The sequence below is a fragment of the Scyliorhinus torazame genome, chromosome 19, assembly GCF_047496885.1.
Source record: "Scyliorhinus torazame isolate Kashiwa2021f chromosome 19, sScyTor2.1, whole genome shotgun sequence".
Classification (NCBI taxonomy): Eukaryota; Metazoa; Chordata; class Chondrichthyes; order Carcharhiniformes; family Scyliorhinidae; genus Scyliorhinus; species Scyliorhinus torazame.
In genome coordinates, this window is record NC_092725.1 from 54,074,490 (window position 1) to 54,096,218 (window position 21,729).

At 48.0% G+C, this 21,729-nt stretch overlaps 1 protein-coding gene across 2 annotated transcripts in view; it reads right to left on the reverse strand.

Moving 5' to 3' along the window:
• Positions 1-21,729, reverse strand: part of LOC140396132 (E3 ubiquitin-protein ligase TRIM33-like) — a 159,254-nt gene that overhangs the window by 58,213 nt on the left and 79,312 nt on the right. For both annotated transcript variants that reach the window (XM_072484287.1, XM_072484288.1), the window contains exon 3: positions 1,548-1,695. In XM_072484287.1, coding sequence (XP_072340388.1) covers positions 1,548-1,695 — 148 coding nt within the window. The remainder of the gene's footprint in view (positions 1-1,547; positions 1,696-21,729) is intronic.

Sequence of the window (21,729 nt, forward strand, 5' to 3'; positions counted from 1 at the left end):
ATCACAAAGGAAACAATGTAATCAGATCTATGAGATGAAGTCATGTCAAAATGAGCACTTAGTTGGATTAGAATGTTTAGATCAAAGATACTTTTTACAATCAAAGTGAAAAATGTTACTTTACAATAAAGTCATAAAAACTAGATAACTGTTAGAAAAATATATAAACCCAAAGAAAGGGAACAGCAGCCAGAATCAGAACCAGAGGGAGAGAGAGAGGGGGGAGAAGCAGTTCAGAGTCAGCTTACAGTCAGCTCGGCCATGGAAAAGGGACAGGGCAAAGCAGCCAAGCTAAAATATCTAATACATCTAAGGAAGACTAGAATTTAAAGAGGAGCCAGAGTCAGCTCAGAGATAGCCAGCAGAGCGAGCTCTCACAGCTCGGTACATGGCAAAGATAGGACACAGCAACCTAGTTAACCAGCGAATATCTCTAAAGAAGACCAGACTTTAAAGAAGATTGATTGTCAAGTTGGGCCTGAAGGTCCCTTCAACCAACCAGAAGGATCCAGAAGCAAGATCTTTTTACCTTTCTGTAAAGACAGTAATTGCAGCTTTTAAAAGAAAAAATATAATAATAAAATAACTTAATTCAACCTGAAATAGTGGTTATTCCAAAGTCTACTTTACTTACTTAGCAATGCGGGACCCAGGATCAATGCTACTAAGTGGTAAGTAGATGAAATCTTCGGTGAAGGTATGGGTTATACCGGGGGATAACTTGAAAACATAGTTTGACCTGAAAAGCACCCACTGAAGCCTGCATCGGAGTCGGGGAGTGAGAAACCCTGATCACCATTTAGAGTGTCGACCCTTTTTGGGTATAGGGGGACTTCTAAGAATAGCGGTGAGTTTTCAAAAACACTGGGAGTTGCTATTTTTCACTTCACCCCTCATATTTGCTAAATTTGTAACCCATCGAACCCCTACAGTGCAAAAGGAGGCCATTCGGCCTATCAAGTCTGTACTCACCCTCTGAAAGAGCACCCTGTCCTTGTAACCCCACCTAACCTGCACATCCCTGGACACTAAGGGGCAATTTTAGCATGGCCCTTACACTATATCCATTTATCACACCGCCTTTTTAGTTTGTGTCCTGGTAATCAGTCTATTCCAATTTACAACTAGGCATCCCTTTCATATTAATTTAGCCCCGTGTGTCCAGGTTTTGAGTTTGGGTCTTACCAGGGCATCCTGTCATTGCAGAAGGTGACCAGACCAGTCAGCTGAAACATTTTAACAGTGGCTACTTTTTTGGAAACTAGCCATTTGAAATTTAAATCTTGTCAACAGGGGTGGGCCGGTGTCCCAGGCGTCCTGCGGTTATCCGGTACGAAAACGCGGATCAATTATTGTTGGTTTGAATGTCAATCATCAGGTGCTTAACCATTTAAAAAAAAGCTGCCAAACTAGTGCCTGGCTCCCAAAATTCACCCATCCTGTCTCCGGGTGAGACTCACTAAGTTCATAACTGGTGCTGCTGAGGGTCTATACATATGCTGGCAGGGGGCTGGGGGAGGGATGCTGGTGACTTGTTTTATAATTACCTGGTGACACATCCTTCTTCTGCCTCACAGTGTGATCTTTTGTAAACTTGACTCTTTGATGGGCCTCGATGCAGGTTTTACAGAGCCACTCGAGACACTCGACACAGAAGCCACTGGCCTCGGCATTGTCCTCACAGCTCGTACAGACCTGAGCAAAGGAAAGCAGCAAGTGGTTATTGGTGTTGGGAGAACATCGGAGCTCCAATTTCTCGTCTGTATGCTTGAAGGGAAAACAGGAACGTTCCAAGCTCGGGAATTCCAATCCCACCCCATTTCCCTGCCACATTATTCCTACAGAACAGAACAAAGAACAAAGAAATGTACAGCACAGGAACAGGCCCTTCGGCCCTCCAAGCCCGTGCCGACCATGCTGCCCGACTAAACTACAATCTTCTACACGTCCTGGGTCCGTATCCCTCTATTCCCATCCTATTTATGTATTTGTCAAGATGCTCTTTAAATGTCACTATCGTCCCTGCTTCCACCACCTCCTCCGGCAGCGAGTTCCAGGCACCCACTACCCTCTGCGTAAAAAACTTGCCTCGTACATCTACTCTAAACCTTGCCCCTCTCACGTTAAACCTATGCCCCCTAGTAATTGACCCCTCTACCCTGGGGAAAAGCCTCTGACTATCCACTCTGTCTATGCCCCTCATAATTTTGTATACCTCTATCAGGTCTCCCCTCAACCTCCTTCGTTCCAGTGAGAACAAACCGAGTTTATTCAACCGCTCCTCATAGCTAATGCCCTCCATACCAGGCAACATTCTGGTAAATCTCTTCTGCACCCTCTCTAAAGCCTCCACATCCTTCTGGTAGTGTGGCGACCAGAAGAAGAGCATTAAACCTCCTTCAGCCATTGTGAGATATAACCCGATCTTAATCTTGGCTCCGTTTCAGGAAGTGCTCTCCAACTTCATTCTGACCAGCCTAGCTCCAGATTATATGAAATGAAATGAAAATCGCTTATTGTCACAAGTAGGCTTCAATGAAGTTACTGTGAAAAGCCCCTAGTCGCCACATTCCGGCGCCTGTTCGGAGACGCTGGTAGTCCCTTGTTCTGGATTTCCCCCACCAGAAGAAATGGTTTCTCGGTCTCTATCATTTGGAAGCTTTGTTTTATAATTTTAAGTAACTCGATCAGATCACCCCTCAAACCTGACCAAATGGCCAAATCAAAACATTCCCACAATGCAATTGAGCCAGGGAGCAGAAACAAGATGGCCACCAATCCAGTGGGAAAGTTTATTGCCGTGAAAGCCTATTCTATGATTATCTATGATTATCTTGTGTTGTACCTGGTTACGTTCAACAGTCCATTTTTTCCTGATAGGAAGAAAGATAATCTCTCGCGTTGTATTTATAAGTTACCAAGATCGGAATGTGCATAAGGAAGGACATCCAAGCTATTTTAGCTCAGTCACTCGGAAAATAATAGCATAGTCCCTCCACATCGTAGCATCCAACTCTCTCGAATGAGTCGAGGTTTCACCTCCATTACTCAGACAAGCATTACACCCTTTTATCTCCAGTAAAGATTGTAAACCACAGAGCAAATCATTTCCCTAAACCACAGGGAGAGAACCTGATCTGCTAAATTAACCCAGTAAATGAGGCATGAAAAAGTCACACGGGACAGCATGTTACTAAACTGGTACGGAATCTTGAGCCTATACAAAGCTTTGCAATTAAGAGGATTTGCATTTATATAGCTTCTTTCATGACTTCAGGTTGCCCCTAAAGAACTTTAAATAATTTTATTGAAGATTTTTCATTTATAGCAAACTAACGACACAAAAGACAAATGTTGCACAATGCAATATAGCCCAAACCCAACCGACCATATAAATCACATCAAAAGAGAACACCCCTTCCCCCGCGAACAACTGACAGGGACTAAATCTTTATAGGAGGAAATGAATGGCTGCCATCTCAGGTAGAACCCCTCAACCGGCCCTCTGACTGTGTACTTGACCTTCTCCAGATGCACAAATTCCACAAGATCACCCAACCAGGCCGAAGCACTGGACAGAATAGAAGACCATCACACCAGCAAAACTTGCCTCTTGGCTATTAGTGAGGCAAAGGCGAGGACATCCGCCTTCACCCCTGCCGGCAGCCCCAGTGAGTGCGACACTCCAAAAGTGGCCGACAAAAGATAAGGCTCCAAGTGACGTTAAGAATCGCTGACATGGTGTTAACGAAGGAGACCCAAAGACCAGAAAATATGGGTGTAATTGGCCGGCCCCTGTGAATACCACTCACTCTAGTCTTCCACCCCCCCCCTCCCCCGGAAAGAAACCGCTCTTCCTAGCCTTAGTTAGGTGAACCCCATGTATCACCGTAAGCTGGATCAGGCTGAGCCGTGCCCAGGAGGACGTGAAGTTTACCCTGTGAAGGGCACGCTTCCTCATCCAAAAGAGATCCTAATTCCCCCTCCCACATAGTCTTCACCCCATCCACCAGGGCCAACTCCGCTGACAGGACCTGCCCACAGATACCTGAAATACTCCCCCACCAGACTCTGCTAAAGATGGAATCTTCCTCACCAGGGACAACGTCGGTGCCATGGGAAATGACGGAAAGGCTTTTTGCACAAAATTACAATCTATAGAGGCATCTGACCAAATTCGTCCCGACAGCTCCACCAGACTGGCAAACCATACCTCCACGAATAAGTCCCCAAATCTCTCAAACCTTTCTCTTCCCCCCCCCCAAACGTCAAGTTTAAACTCAACGGCACAAATAGGTGATTGTCACAGATTGGGGCCAGCAATGACATGGATCTCAAATGCTGCTTAAATTGCTTCCAGGTCCTTAGAGTGGGCACCACCCCTGGGTTCGAAGAATACCTCACTGGGGAAAATGGCGGCGAGGCCAATACCAGTGCATCTAGACCAGAGCCCCTGCACGAGCTTACCTCCCAAGTGTCCCCATATGGAACTGATCACTGAACCGCCCCAACACCTTATTGACCACTCAGTAATTAAAAAGCAAATTGGGTATTGCTAGACCCCCCCCCCCCACAACGGTCTGTCCCTCTGAAGAAATGCCCCACAAATCCTTGGGTTTTACCCGCCCATATAAAGGAGATTAACAACATATTAAACCTAACATAAAAAGGATATAGGGGGAAAAAGGTGAGGAGACACTGCAAAATGGATCAAATTCTCGGGAGTACATTCATTTTAATAACCTGCCCACTAAGGGCAGAGGACGGTTATCCCACTTTTACAAGTCAGACTTGACCTTGCTCACCAGACTAGCGCAGTTCAATTTATGAAGCAGAGCCCAGCCATGGGCCACCCGGATAGCCAGATAATGGAAGCTAGACTTGGCACAACAAAAAGGTAACTCCGCCAGATTGGCTCCCCTCCCTGGAGGATTGGCTGGATGTACTCACTCTTCTCTATTCAACTTGTACCCAGAGAAGGAGCCAAAGCTCCTCAGTAGCTTCATTATTTCATCCACAGTAATATAAAGCAGCAAGTTGTCTGCATATAAAGACACCCTATGCTCTCCCCCACCCCCGTCCTATCCCCTTCCATTTACCGGAATATCTCAACGCAATGGCCAAAGGCTCAATCGCAAAAACAAACAAGAGCGGAGACAGCAGACACCCTGTCTTGTACCCCTATTCAATAAAAAGTACCCCCAAACTCAAGGCATTGGTAACTGTGGAGATCCTGTACAATAACTAAACCCACAAAATGAACCTCTGCCCCAAATCGAAAGTGTGGAGCATGGTCTGAAATTACTACAGCTGACTACCTGACTACTCCGCCTTCATCACCCAAAGGAGAATTGAGCTACCCACCACAAAAAAGTAAATCTTAGAATCAACCTTGTGAACATGGGAACAAAAAACAAAAATTCCTCATCGCTTGGGTGTAGAAACCGCCACAGACCTGCTCAACCCCCCCCCCCCGCCCCCCCCCCCCACCCCGCCCCCTTAAGTCTGTCCCAAAGAACTTGACGGCCAATTTCATAGAATTTACAGTGCCGAAGGAGGCCATTCGGCCCATCGAGTCTGCACCAGCTCCTGGAAAGAGCACCCCACCCAAGGTCAACACCTCCACCCTATCCCCATAACTCAGCAACCCCACCCAACACTAAGGGAAACTTTGGACACTAAGGGCAATTTATCATGGCCAATCCACCTAACCTGCACATCTTTGGACTGTGGGAGGAAACCGGAGCACCCGGAGGAAACCCATGCACACACGGGGAGGATGTGCAGACTCCGCACAGACAGTGACCCAAGCCGGAATCGAACCTGGGACCCTGGAGCTGTGAAGCAATTGTGCTATCCACAATGCTACCGTGCTGCCCTAATGAAGTACTTCTGAACTGTAGGTGCTGTGGTATGTCAGTAACAATGTGGGCAATTTGTGCACAGTTAAGTTCCCACACCACAATGTGGGAATGTCCAGGCAAGTAGTTTTAATGATGTTGAGTGAGGAATAAATATTGGCCAGGCCATTTGAGTCAACACCTTTGTGCTTTTTCAACATAGTGCCATGGGTTCTTTTAGGCCCACTCGAAGGAGCAAATGAGGCCCTGGTTTCTACTGAAAGGCAGCACCCCCAACAGTGCAGGACTCCCTCGAACTGCACCGGAGAGTAAGCCTGGATTTAGTGCTTGCACCGCTAGAGAGGCGTGAACTTGCAACCTCCTGGCTGGGACTGGGGAAGCACTGCGAAATGAATCGAGGTTGGCCCAAGAGAAAGCAATACATTCCCACATTTTCTTTTTTTTTTTTTTTTTAAAAGTACAATTGCTGGAAATCTCAAATCAGAACTGATAAACACTGAAAATATAGAGCAGGTCAATCTCCAAAGAGGAAAAACAGCAGATCAATGTTTCAAACACGTTCCTTTCAGCAGTCCTGGAAGATTCTCTTTACAGATGTCACCTGACTTGCAGAACATTTCCTGCCTCATATTAAAACTGTTTATAGTTCACAGTGTTCCACCCAGCAAACAAAAAAAAAAAAGCCCTAATGACAACCCCGCGTCCTGTTCGAGATCCTGATCTCCTGCTTCCTCATCGCCCATCCATTTCCTGTTAACCTTTTCTCTGCCAAAACCCTGGCCGGCTTTCAGGCAAAGAAGCCCTGTGTACAGAACGCAACGTGGCAGAGTGAGAGATTTGTCCACATAAGGGATGTCGCGCATTTATATAGCACCTTTTCATGGCCCCTGGCTGTCCCGAATGCGGATAATGCGGTGCAGTCACTGTTGTAAAGTGAGAAACGCGATAGCCAATTTGTGCACAGCAAGATCCCATTTACAGCCATTGCCAACGACCAGGTGGTTTGTTTTTAGGTGTCCATTAAAGGAGTTAGACCAGCATTTATTTCCCATCCCGAGTTGCCCTTCAGAATGTGGTGGTGAGTTGCCTTCTTGAACCGCTGCAGTCCTCGAGGTGTAGGTACACACACTATGCTGTTAGGGAGGGAGTTCCATGATGTTGCACCAGCAACAGTGAAGGAACGCCAATATATTTTCAAGCTAGGGTGGTGAGTGACTTGGAGGGGAACCTCCAGGTGGTGGGGTTCCCAGGTATCTGCTGCTTTTGCCAATCTAAATGGTAGTGGTCATGGGTTTGGAAGGTGCTGCCGAAGGAACCTTGGCGAGTTACTGCAGTGCATCTTGTAGATGGTACACGTGGCTGCCACTGTTCACCGGCGGTGGAGGGGTTGAATGTTTGTGGAAGGGAGAGCAATCAAGTGGGATGCTTTGTCCTGGATGGTGTCTGGCTTCCTGAATGTTACCTCATAGAATTTACAGTGCAGAAAGAGGCCACTCAGCCCATTGAGTCTGCAGCGGCTCTTGGAAGGAGCACCCAAGCGCTCGTCTCCACTCCCGCGCCGAAGTGCCCACACAGTCGTGAACGCCGTCGAGGTTCATGACGGCGCGAAACGGCCGCTATCCCGACCGATTCGGGGCCCGATAATGGGCTAGGAGCGGCGCCGCATCATTTACACGCGTCAGGCCTTGGAGCCGCGTCAAGGCGCCGCCGCATACATGACGCGGCCGGCGCCGCATAACTGGCGTCACCCGGCGCCAACCCGCACATACGTGGTTGCCGTCCTCTCCGGGTCCGCCCCGCAATAAGATGTCTGACGGATCTTGTGGGGCTGCGGAAGAAAGGAGGTCCTCCTTCAGAGAGGACGGCCCGACGATCGGTGGACACCAATCGCGGGCCAGACCCCATTTTAGGCCCGCCCCCCCAGCATTCCCGCGCTGTTCCCGCCGGCATCGACCAGGTGTGGACGGCGCCAGGGGGGGAACCCGCCGTTTTGGGCTGGCCGCTCGGCCCATCCGGGCCTGAGAATAGCAGGGGTGCCGGAGAATCGCCATTTTGGATGTCTCGGGCGATTCTCCGGCCTGCGCCGCGCGTAACTCTACGGGGCCTTTCTTGCCTCTTGGGAGAATCGCGGGAGAGCGTCGGACCGGCGTCGCGGGAAATTTTGGCGACCCAGGCGATTCTCCCAACCGGCGCGGGAGTGGAGAATCACGCCCCCTGTATTAGTTACCGTTTACGGTTTGTTACGGAGGTGTAAATTCTGAAGAAAATGTGAAAATAGAGAATACAAATATATTTTTAAAAATAAATAAATAGGGAACTAAACCCCGGCAATGATATTGCAGTTTGTTTGGTCACGTTTCCTTTGACATTTTGAGCTCTGTTTCAGTGTGGTACCAGGGGTCGACGGCCCACTTTAATTTGTTTATTTTCGTGCTCATTTGTTCAATTCAAAAAAAGAGTATACAGATAGGGATGCTGGGACACCACGCCATGTTGCAAAGTCAACAAAAAGCTGTGTTTTGGTTTCTGCTTCACCGATCAGCTTAGATCCTATTAACACCTCCAACTGCCACTGTTCATCGGTGCAGCACTGCCTCCGCAAAACATTGGAATTTTGACCAAAACGAAAGTGTGCTGGTCCCTCAAGAAAGGCATCCTTGATGGTTCCTAATCTCCTGACTCCATGAACATCTCCCTGGCGCATGACCAGATGGCTCACTGGGTAAAACTCAGGTGTTCGCCGTACTGGCGTAAGCACGGTTACCCAGTTGCCACGTATTGCACAGCAAAGTTCGACACCAGCACCGTGCGTATCAGATCATCTCCTTGTGCGGAAAATCTCACCCTTCTGCCCGTCCATTTTTTTTTTTTTTTACTGGCCAGGAGTGTTGGCTGCTAAACTGTGCAGTCTCCCACTCGCGCCTTTAAAGCGGCACGCCGACCAAGTGGCGAGTTTGGCGGAATCACGCTGCCTAAACAATTGAAGACCTATAAATGTACAATGAAAAAGGCCTCGGCCATTGAACCAACTTCCCCAGAATGAACCACAGCCAGTCATCGGGGTGGTACAGGATACATGATTACCTACAAAGTTGACCGTTGCCAAAAAAAGAAATTGGCACCCTGTTTTGACAAACAGGTCATAGATCGTTTAGACAAAAAATAAAGGTCTATTCTTTTTTTTTTTATTATACTCACCCGTGCCAGAAAATGATGTTGCTAAAGCAAACCTTCCATTTCAGGCAGTTTGTGTCGGCATCGAGTATTGTTGACCTTCAGGTCAGGACCAAGAGTTGGATGCTGAGTAAAGTCTCCGTTACTCTGCCACAACAATGTGCATCAGCCTCAAATGCAATAAAAGCAGCTCTCCTACGCCAGCTTGACATTTCTTCCAATTGTCCACCCTGTGGCCTCTCTCAAGGAGATTGCCAAAGGGTGATGACTAAAGGCCTCTTCCTGTACCATTGGACCATGACCACTTCGCCAGGCCGAGATTGACCAAACTCATTGGACGCCGTTCGAGCCAACACCGTTCGAGCCAACAAACAGAGGAGGCTTCCATCCCATCAGTCGAGGTGAAAGGTTAATATCTAACCTACTGCGAACAGCCTGTTCCTTCCTCACATACTTTTATTGCCTACACTTCCAAAATGTAGTTTTAACTTTCATTGCTGTGGGTTCAGGGTCGTTGGTTTGGTCTCCATCAGTGAGGCTAGAAAACACTGCGAGGATCTCCAAGTCCATGGACTGTACTGACACTTGAAATCATAGAATCAAGCAGCACAGGTCATTCACATCATTGGACCAATGATGTGAAAGTGCTATTCATTCCAAGAGCCGGCAGTTCCCCTCCCACCCACTCACCCACCGCCCTGCAAATTTATCTTGCAATTATAAATCCAATTCTCTGTTGAATGTAATTATAAAATCAATTTGCACTGACACTTCAAGCAGTACAATCCAGTTCACAGCAACTTTCTAGGAGTAAAAAAAAAAAAATACCTAGTAGAGGCAGGCAGTCAAAGTTTTTCAACTTGCACTCATCAGGACAAAAGTCGCAGGAATGCCAAATTTCAGAAGGAACAACAACTTATACTGCATGATAAAAGGGTACCGATTGGTTTGCAAATGTATCTGATCGGTGTTGCCATGGAGAATGCACTAGTTTAATGCTTACTTAATTCAAAAAAGACACAATGCCTAGACATGTTCCACTTGCCTACAGAGTACAGGTCTCTGTATTAAGTTATATGTCGCCACCAACAAGCATGTCTGAGGCATACTGCAAGCCCAACTAATAATCTTAAAATGGTGGTTAGTATAATTCTTAGCACAATCAGGATTGTTCAGCAAATGTTGCCCAATTGTGAAATCACATTAAGTATTAGACATAATGTTCTAAGTTTTGCAAACACAGGCTGGCTAAGTGCAGTCCGTACTCTGCCTACTGCAAACAGCCGAAGGGGACAATCTACGCACCCGACATTGCACTGGCGCTGAAGGTCGCACACCAAGTTATTCATTTGTGTGGTAGGCAGAACGTCTTTCTGGCTTGAAGGCAACATCTTGTTAGTGGAAAACACCACTCACGTTGCTATTGCATAGTAGCAACATGGAACGGCTAGCTTTAATTATTGGTAAAACGTTTGAGGTACCCTTCCAGGGCAAATTGAGATAGACTGGGCACTTTTCAAGTTTGAAAATGGTGGCCTAAGGCCCATTCGTGAGTGTGTGTAATACCACAGTGAGCAATGACCTGATCAGGAGAGCTTTAATGTTTCCTGTTTTGGTTTCAAGCTTACGCAATGAGCAAATGGCTCGGGTCTCATTTACAAGGTTGTCAAAATTGCCTATCTTGAAGCAGATGTGTAGGAATTCTAATATAAAAACAGAATTCTCCTCTCCTCCACTGGCTCTTTAAGCTGTGATGTGGAGATGCCGGCGTTGGACTGGGGCGAGCACAGTACGAAGTCTTACAACACCAGGTTAAAGTCCAACAGGTTTGTTTCGATGTCACTCGCTTTCGGAGCGCTGCTCCTTCCTCAGGTGAGAGGCTCCTTCCTCTTCATTCACCTGAGGAAGGAGCAGCGCTCCGAAAGCGAGTGACATCGAAACAAACCTGTTGGACTTTAACCTGGTGTTGTAAGACTTCGTACTGTCTTTAAGCTGTGTCCTCACTCTGGTTGCAAACCTGCAATGTTTACATCTTTTAATTACATTAGTGTCCATCAGACCAGAAGCAATTCCCGGCGTGCGCTGCTAGCAGAGTATTACATTTGGCTAAATGTCAAGTCTGTCACCTTGGTTGGCTGGAGGTGGATGGTTGTGAGACCAGACGTACATCTTCAAACGTTGCAGTAGTGACAGTTCCAATGCCTTTGTGCAAAACACCATTTCTTTCCCCCGTTTACAACCCAACCTTGCAAGAAAGGATGGCAGGACAGCACCGTGGTTAGCACTGCTGCCTCACGGCACCGAGGTCCCAGGTTCGATCCCGGCCTTGGGTCAATGTTCTTGTGGAGTTTGCACATTCTCCCAATGCTGCGTGGGTCTCACCCACCACACCTAAAGATGTGCAGGGAATGTGGATTGGCCACATGTGTTTATTCTACTGCAAGCCAAAACCTGGGTCACAAGATTCCTTGTTATTTCCAATGGGCAGCACGGTAGCAGAGTGGTTAGCACTATTGCTTCACAGCTCCAGGGTCCCAGGTTCGATTCCCAGCTTGGGTCACTGTCTGTGCGGAGTCTGCACGTTCTCCCAGTGTCTGCGTGGGTTTCCTCCGGGTGCTCCGGTTTCCCCCACAAGTCCCGAAAGACGAGCCGTTAGGTGAATTGGACATTCTGAATTCTCCTTCTGTGTACCCGAACAGGCGCCAGAATGTGATGACGAGGGGATTTTCTCATTAACGTCATTGCAGTGTTAATGTAAGCCTATTTGTGACAATAAAGATTATTATTATAAGGCTTTCTGTACAACTGCCCCACCCACAATCAACCATCGCTCCCCTTCTCCTCCCTTCCCCAACTAATACTTCAATAGGAGGTGCCTGCAAAGAAGAGCACGTTACAGTTTCTAATTGATTGATTGTCACATGTACCAAAGTACAGTGAAAAGTATTTTTCTGCAGTCAAGGGAACGTTCACAGTAGACAAAAAGAATAATCAACAGAGTACATTGACAAATAGTACATCGACAAATAGTGATTGGTTACAGTGCGGAACAAGGATCAAACAAAGCAAATTCATGAGCAAGAACAGCATAGGGCGTTGTGAATGAGAACCAACTCATTCTATACCATTGGGCCTTGGGAGTTGGACACAAGAGAGCTATACGGAGTAAAACCCAAGCACAGGTCTCAGACATTTAGGCGTCTGCTCCCCAAAGCTCAGAGGCCAAGTCACCAACATTAAGCTAAAAAAAAAGGGGGTTAGCATCAAAGAAATGAAGACTAGGCTTGCATTTATATAGCACCTTCCACACTTTACAGCCAATCCAGTCGTTTTCTGAAGTGCGTACCATTGCAATTTCAGGAACGCTGTCTCTGATTCACATGCAGCCAAGGCCCAAAAACAGCAATATGATAACAACCAGATAATGCTTTTCTTTTCCCCAAGAAAAAGGTGATGTTGGCCTCAGGACAGTGATGAGAGCTCTCCTGCTCTTCTTCAAAATGGTCTGAAAGTTTTACTCTTACCCCCAAAAGGCCCCAGTTTAACATCTCACCCCAAAAAGAAAAAAACAGCACCTCTGCCAGTGCAGCATTCCCTCACTTGAACCCACAAAGACTCAAGAACCAAAATGTGAGGACCCAAATCCCACGGCCATGGAATACAGCCTCCAGCTCTGGTTGGGCCCATGTACACTCTCGATGCCGTGCAGCTCACAGCGTTACGGAAGAAAACTAAGAGCCACATAATTCAGAGGCCCTTCCAATCTCAGAAGAGAGCAAAAGTCTCCGAGGTGGCCTTCACGGATGGACGTGACAGGACAGAGAAGGTAAACCGATATCCTTCAGGCACAGTAAGGTTGCACACCAGTGGAGGGCTACGAAACACAGCTTTAGAATAGCTGTCAAGAAGTATCTCTTTAGGCACAACAGTGATCAGTAGCTGGAGCAGGCTGCCAGGGAGGAGTGGAGACCCGGGCACTGGAGCCATGTAAGGGAGGGCCGGATGGCGTCATAGAATAACAGTGGGAAGTGGACAAGACAACCTCTGGCCACACTGGATAACTGACCGGTTAAATCGCACGGCAAGGTCACGGAAATGGAAGGTCACAATGTGCCAGCCGTGTGCCTGTCTTGCTACACATTGCCTTGCATGCTTGCAACAGTAACACTGTCTTCAACAGTGCCTGTGCAACACTGCGTGTTTGCAACTTCCACTGGAACTGTGCCCAGAACTTTGAGCCTACTGGGGATGGGGGGGGGGGGGGGGGGGGGGGGGGTGTGATGGAGGGAAGGGAGGTAAAAATTCAGTGGTTGCAGTGCCTGCCCTGGGCACCAGGGGGAGGAAGTGAGATCCCTCTTATTTCAAGAACTCTTGTGGCCAAATGTGATATTCAAACTCTGTCACAACACCAGTGTTCATGTATCCTGAGCGTGCTTCCAGTGGTGCCTGTTGCAAGTGCGCATGCACGCACTGCACTGACAGTCAGATAAAGCTCTGGCCTTGCAACTCAGCAGCCCTGCCAGGAGTTTTACACCTTCCTGAATTCCCTAGAGCAACAGTTTCTTCACTATGTTCCCGTACAGCGGCTGAAATGTTTCTCCTGATCGAACAGCAAGGTCAAAGTATTCAAAAAAAGCAGCAACAGCTCAAACCCGCTGGGACAGAATGGGCACTGTGACAAGTTGCACAAAGGTTTCTACCAAAATAACAAGTCCACGGCAGCTTGCATTTGCATACCCCGTCTTTACGTGGTAACCACATCTTTCAAATGCCGTGAAGCATATAATTTCATCACCTGAATGAATATATGCAGCAGATTGACCATAAAATCGACTCGGTAGGAAGATATTGCCATGCAGACAGGCACAACTCAAATGCCATTGTGAGTGTTTAAACTCCCACCCCAGAAAGCAGATTTAATGCCTCAGGTTAATGCCTCCCTCAGTTGCCATCTGGAGTGCCCACCTAAATTATACACTCAGGTCATGAAGCGGTGCTTAAAAGCCCTTTTAGAATCATAGAATTTTTACAGTGCAGAAGGAAGCCATTCGGCCCATTGAATCTGCACCAAACCTCTAGAAGAGCATCCTAACCCAGGCCCAATCCCTGCAACCCTGTGACCCCACCTAACTTAACCTTTAGACACGAAGAGGCAATGTAACATGGCCAATCCGCCTAAACTGCAAATCTTTGCACTGGAAGGAAACTGGAGCACCCGGAGGAAACCCACGCTGACACGGGGAGAACGTGCAAACTCCGCACAGACAGTGACCCAAGACTGGAAATGAACCCGATCCCTAGCGCTGTGAGGTAGCAGTCCTGACCAGTGTGCCACCATGCTGCCCAAATAGCACAGAGACAACTGGGTCAAGCTTAAAAAGTCGCCTCTATTGGGCAGCTCTTCTTGATACCAAAAGCGGGCATGACATGACATTTCTTTTGTTAACTCTAGTTGGCCTTACTTACCAAAGCACTCAAATTTCCTGACCACTTGTGGCTGTTGAACACACAAGTGAGGCAAATCGCTGATCTATACCAGTGGGAGTTTAGAAGAATGAGAGGTGATCTTCCTAAAACATGTAAGATTCCGAGGGCATTTGACAGGATAGATACCGGGTGGATGTTTCTTCTCGTGAGGGATACGAGAAGCAGGGAATACAGTTTAAGAATAAGAGGTCTCCCCTTTAAGACAAAGATGAGGAGAAATTGTTTCTCTCAAGAAGGTCACGAGAATGTGGAATTCTCTTTCCCAGAAACTGGCGGAGGCTGGGTTTGAAACTTATTCACGGCCAAGTCCAATAGATTTTTGCTCAACAAGTGGGTCAAGGGTTATGGGAGCGCAGACAGGAGTGTGGAGCTGTTACCACAACTAGGTAGAACAGGCTCGAAGTGCTGAATGGCCTACTCCTGTTCCTATCAGTGAGCTTTTGTATGCTAATCTCTAGTGATAAAGAGTTAAGGGGCACCAATGTGGCAGTGAAGATTAATACGTTTAGCTGAGGGATTGCACACAAGCTGATATTAGACAGCCTCCATCTCAACACTGCCTCGATCCAGATACAATTGGTGACTTGGTCTGAATGTTACCAGCAAGATTCTAAACAGTAGAAGGTTGTGTAGTTCCACTGTTCTGGGGTTGAGGCGAATAATTTAAAAGAAGGAAGGTCTTGATTTCTACAAAGTGGGAAAATCAGAACAAGAGTCTAGGAAGATGTGGGCAGCACGGTAGCACAGTGGTTAGCACAGCTCCAGGGTCCCAGGTTTGATTCCCGGCTTGGGTCACAGTCTGTGCGGAGTCTGCACGTTCTCCCCGTGTGTGCGTGGGTTTCCTCCGGGTGCTCCGGTTTCCTCCCACAGTCCAAAGATGTGCAGGTTGGGTGGATTGGCCATGCTAAATTGTCCTTAGGCTAGGTGGGGTTACTGGGTTACGGGGCTGGGGTGGAGGCTTAAGTGAATGCTCTTTCCAAGAGCAGGTGCAGACTCGATGGGCCGAATGGCCTCTTTCTACACTGTAAATTCTATGTGCCTGACCTGCAGAAAAAACAAATAACCAAGAAAAGGTCAGGTGAAGCAATGGCTGTTCCATGTCAATAAAATAAACAGAGGTGGGTGGGGTAGAAAGAAAGAAAGGAAAGAGAGAGAGAGAGAGAAAGAGAGAGAGAGAGAGAAAGACAAAAAGAGAGAGAGAAAGACAAAAAGAGAGAGAAAGACAAAAAGAGAGAGAAAGAAGGAAAGAGAGAGAAAGAGAGAAAGAAAGATAGAAAGAGAGAAAGAAAGAAAGAGAGAGGGAGAGAGAAAGAAAGAGAGAGAGAGAGAGAGAGAGAGAGAGAGAGAGAGAGAGAGAGAGAGAAAGAGACAGAGAGGTAAAGTGAGAGAAAGACAAAGAGAAAGAAAGAGAGAACAGAAAGAGCATTCAGTAGAATAATGGTGATATGGTCCATTGACTGATACTTGGCAGAATCTTCTGGTCCCGCTGAACACGGCTCCCCCACCCAGTGGCGGAATAGGCATGCCACCCAAACACCATAAACATTGGTGGGACCGGGAGATCCCACCAGCGCCCAAAGGCAAGCTGCCTCCACCGCTGCAAAACACGAAGCCCGGTGGGGAGGGGGGTGTACCAGAGTCGCTATGAGCTATAGTGAGTACAACCAGTGGCCGAAACTACTGCAACACCTTCCCCCCCCCCCCCCCCCCCCCCCCCCCAAAAACAAAATGCAGAAAGTGGAGGATAGTTACACATAAATGATGCGCACAAGATCAATCTCAGTCACTTGTAGAAGGCGTGATTCATGGAGGATTATCCAATCATCTCTATTCTGGTCAGGTGTAGTGGAATGAGTAATAACGGCACATAACACAGTGGTTAGCACTGTCGCTTCACAGTGCCAGGGTCTCAGGTTCGATTCCCGGTTTGGGTCACTGTCTATGTGGAGTCTGCACGTTCTCCCCATGTCTGCGTGGGTTTCCTCCGGGTGCTCCGGTTTCCTCCCACAAGTCCCAAAAGACGTGCTTGTTAGGTCGTCCTTTCCCGACCTGTTCCTGTTTCTGTTCCCCCCCCCCCCGAGGCTGCGGAACAAGGTGGTGTCGAAAGCAGGAGTGTCCGAGATTTACATGGGGTTAATGGACTGGGAGAGATCTCCGATAGGAGAAGTTAAACGGAAGTAGGAGGAGGAGTTTGGGGGGGGGGGGGGAATAGAGGCTGAGCCGTGGGAGGAGCATTGGAGGAAGGCAAAACGCATCTTCCTCGTATGGTAAGCTTAGCCTTATTGTATTCAAGGTAGCCCACAAGGCGCATATGACGGTGGCCAGGAAAACCAGGTTCTTTGGGATGGAGAATAGGTGTGGACGGTGCACGGGGAGGCCTGCGAACCCTGTTCACATGTTTTGAGCTTGTCCAAAGCTGAAGGGGTTCTGGCAGGGGTTCACGGCTGTTACGTCGGAGGTGAAGGTGAAGGTGACCCCGAGTCCAGGAGTGGCGATATTCGGAGTGTCGGAAGACCAGGGAGTCCAGGGGGCGAGAGAGGCCGACGTCTTGACCTTTGCCTCCCTGTTGCCCAGAGACGGATTTTGTTGGAATGGAGCGACGCGGGGCCGTTGAAACCGGGGGTGTGGGTGAGTGACCTGGTGGAGTTCCTTCGGCTGGAGAAAATTAAGTTTGCTACGAAAGGATCAGTGGGGGTGGGGGGTGTCCGGAGGTGCAAGCCGTTTATCTACTTCAAGGATAATTAAGATGTCAGCGGGGGTGGAGGGGGTTAAAATGGGCGGAGGGGTACGGCAGGGAGGGTGGGGCGGTTGGGTGTTATTTATTGATCTGTTACGAGGTTTCCTGTTTGTTCTCATTCTGGTTTCGGTTGTGTTCATTGTATGTACAAAATGCCTCAATAAAAATATATATGTTTTTAAAACCTCAGAAGTGTAGACATTGTGGTTCCAGTTTGCACACGGCCATTGTGGCATGACATTGCCAGGCTTCACAAACACCTGCGGAACACAGAGCTGGGACTGTTTCCCTCAGTTCTGTTTCTTTCTCACAAAGCTAAGCATGAACGTACGAATGAGGAGGAGTAGGCCACTCGGCCCCTCGAGCCTGCTCCGCCATTCAATTAGATCATGACGGATTTGATTGGAACCTCAGCTCCACATTCCCACCCACCCCCGGTAACCTTTCACCCCCTTGCTCATCAAGAATCTATCTACTGTTATGGACCAGGGTTTAGAGAACCCCAAAGTGTATCATGGAGCTTACCTGACCCACAACTTTTAATAGATTGCGGTATGGGGAGCACACGGCCCACTCTACAGTTGTGGTACAGCAGAAATGGAAAAGTATTTTTTAAAGCAAAACAATGTTTATTCTATGAACTCAAGTTAACCTTTTTAAAACAAACAGTGAACATCTTAGCAACGATTAATTCAAATACAACCCCCAAAGAATACAACACTAAGTAATCCTTAATAACTTCCCAAACAACATCCAGAAAACAAAAGAAACCCTTTTAACAGAAGCACATTAGGTTTACATTCACTACTGAGAACATTTATAATTCGGAATTCACCAAATGATCAAGAGATAGACTTTTCATGGCAGAGAGAACATCAGTACACCTGCTTGGTCTGGCTTCAGCTCCAACACTGAAAACTAAACTAAACCACACCCTGCAGCAAACAGCCTAAAATGAAAGAAAAAGCTGACAGACAGCCCAGCTCCACCCACACTCTGACATCACTGATAAACACCCATTTCTTAAAGGTACATTTCTTAAGCACCATTTCTTTAAAATGTACTCTGACATTACACTATCTCTGCCTTAAAAATATGCAAAGCTTCATCTTCCACCGCCTTTTGAGGGAGCGAGTTCCAAAGACTCACTAACCTCAGACACAAATTCCTCTCATCTCCAAGACCCCTTATTTTTAAAACAGTGAACCCGAGTTCTAGATTCTCCTACACGAGGAAACATCCTCTACACATTCATCTTATCAAGCCTCCTGAGGATTTTGTATGTTTCAATCAAGTCGCTTCTTGCTCTTCTAATCTGCAGCACATACAACCCTAGACATTTTTAAAATTCTTTTATGGGGTGTGGGCATTACTGGCTGGGCCAGCATTTATTGCCCATCCCTAGTTGCTCATAGGAAGATAGTGCTGGAGCTGCCTTCTTGAACCACGCCAATCCCAGTGGTGTAGGTACATCCACAATGCTGTGAGGGAGGGAATTCCAGGATTTTGACACTGTGACAACGAAGGAACAGCGATATAGTTACACGTCAGGATGGTTAGCGGTTGGAGCCTCATTCATCCAGGCAAGTGGAGAATATTCCAGACTTGTGCCTTGTAGATGGTGGACAGGCTTTGGGGGATCAGGAGGCGAGTAACTCACCACATGATTCCTATCCTTTGACCTGTTCTGGTAGCCACAGTATTAATATGGCTAGTCCAGTTTAGTTTCTGATCAATGGTAACTCCCAGGATGTTGATTGTGTTTGTGGGTCAAAGTTTAGAGAACCCCAAAGTGTAGCATGGAGTTCAACTGACCCACAACTTTTAATCGATTGTGGTGTGGGGAGCACACGGCCCACTCTACTGGTGTGATTCAGCATAAATGGACAAGTGTTTTTTAAAACAAAACAATGTTTATTCTTTTTTTTAATATATTTTATTGAAATTTTTTTCCAAACAACAATTTTTTCCCTTTTACAAAGCAAACGTAACAGTAAAGAAATTTTAACAATACACAAATAACTAAACCCCATAATCGTTTGGCATAAACTAAACTAAAACCCCCACCACCCCCCACCCCTCCCCCCTGGGTTGCTGCTGCTGGTCATCTGTCTTCCCTCTAACGTTCCCTAGGTAGTCGAGAAATGGCTGCCACCACCTGGTGAACCCTTGAGCCGATCCTCTCAGGGCAAACTTTATCTGCTCCAGTTTAATGAACCCCGCCATATCGTTTACCCAGGCCTCCAGTCCGGGGGGTTTCGCCTCCTTCCACATGAGTAGGATCCTGCGCCGGGCTACTAGGGACGCAAAGGCCACAACGTCGGCCTCTTTCGCCTCCTGCACTCCCGGCGCATCCGCAACTCCAAATAGAGCTAGCCCCCAGCCTGGTTTGACCCGGGCCTTCACCACCTTCGAAATCACTCCCGTCACTCCCTTCCAATACCCCTCCAGTGCCGGGCACGCCCAAAACATAGGTGCGTGGTTTGCCGGGCTTCCGCCGCATCTCCCACATTTGTCCTCCACTCCAAAGAACCTGCTGAATCTTGCTCCCGTTATGTGTGCTCTATGTAGCACCTTGAATTGAATCAGGCTAAGCCTGGCGCATGAGGAAGAGGAATTTACCCTGCTTAGGGCATCAGCCCACATACTTTCCTCAATCTCCTCCTCTAGCTCCTCTTCCCACTTTCCTTTTAGTTCGCCCACCGACTCCTCCCCCTCTTCCCTCATCTCTCGGTATATCTCTGACACCTTGCCCTCTCCGACCCACACCCCTGAAAGCACTCTATCCTGAGTCCCCTGTGTCGGGAGCAGCGGAAATTCCCTCACCTGTTGTCTAGTAAACGCCCTCACCTGCATATATCTCAGGAAGTTTCTCCGGGGCAACTTATACTTTTCCTCCAATGCTCCCAAGCTCGCAAAAGTCCCATCTATAAATAAATCTCCCACCCTCCTAATTCCCAACTGGTGCCAGCTCTGAAATCCTCCATCCATTCTTCCTGGGGCGAACCTATGGTTGTTCCTGATTGGGGACCCACCAGGGCTCCCCGCACCCCTCTCTGTCGCCTCCACTGTCCCCAGATATTCAATGTTGCCGCCACCACCGGGTTCGTGGTAAACTTTTTTGGTGAGAACGGTAGCGGCGCCGTCACCAGCGCCTCTAAACTCGTCCCTTTACAGGACTTTCTCTCCAGTCTTTTCCACGCCCCTCCCTCACCTTCCATCATCCATTTACGTATCATTGCCACATTGGCGGCCCAATAGTAATCGCCCAAGTTCGGTAGTGCCAATCCTCCTCTGTCCCTGCTACGCTGAAGGAACCCCCTCCTTACTCTCGGAACTTTCCCTGCCCACACGATGCTCCTGTCTATTTTATTGAAAAAGGTCTTAGTGATTAGTATAGGGAGACATTGAAATACAAATAAGAACCTCGGGAGGACCATCATCTTAATTGCCTGCACCCTGCCCGCCAGCGACAGACTCGCATGTCCCACCTCTTGAAGTCCTCCTCCATTTGTTCTACCAGCCGTGTCAGATTAAGTCTGTGCAAGGTTCCCCAGCTCCTCGCGATCTGAATCCCCAGGTATCGGAAGTTTCTTTCCACTTTCCTCAGAGGCAGGCCTTCTATCTCTCTACTCTGGTCCCCTGGATGTATCACAAATAATTCACTCTTCCCCATGTTTACCCTATACCCAGAGAAATCCCCGAACTCCCTCAACATTCGCATAACCTCCATCATCCCCCCCGCTGGGTCCGACACGTATAACAATAGGTCATCTGCGTATAGCGAGACTCGGTGTGCCTCTCCCCCTCTAATCACCCCTCTCCATTTCCTGGAGTCTCTCAACGCCATGGCCAGAGGTTCAATTGCCAACGCGAACAACAATGGAGACAGCGGGCATCCCCGTCTTGTTCCCCTATATAGTCGGAAATACTCCGATCTTAGTCGATCCGTGACTACACTTGCCGTTGGGGCCCCATAAAGAAGTTTGACCCAGCTAATAAACCCGTTCCCGAACCCAAACCTCCTTAACACTTCCCATAAATACTCCCACTCCACCCTATCAAATGCCTTCTCTGCATCCATTGCCGCCACTATCTCTGCCTCCCCCTCCACTGGGGGCATCATCATCACCCCTAATAGTCGTCGCACGTTCTCATTCAGTTGTCTCCCTTTTACGAACCCTGTCTGGTCTTCGTGCACCACCCCCGGGACACAGTCCTCTATCCTCGATGCCAGTACCTTTGCCAGCAATTTGGCGTCCACGTTCAATAATGAAATAGGTCTATAGGACCCGCACTGCAACGGATCTTTATCCCTCTTCAAAATTAGCGATATCGTCGCCTCCGACATTGTCGGGGGTAAAGTCCCTCCTTCCCTGGCCTCATTAAACGTCCTCACCATTAACGGGGCCAACAAGTCCACATATTTTCTGTAAAATTCCACCGGGAACCCGTCTGGTCCCGGAGCCT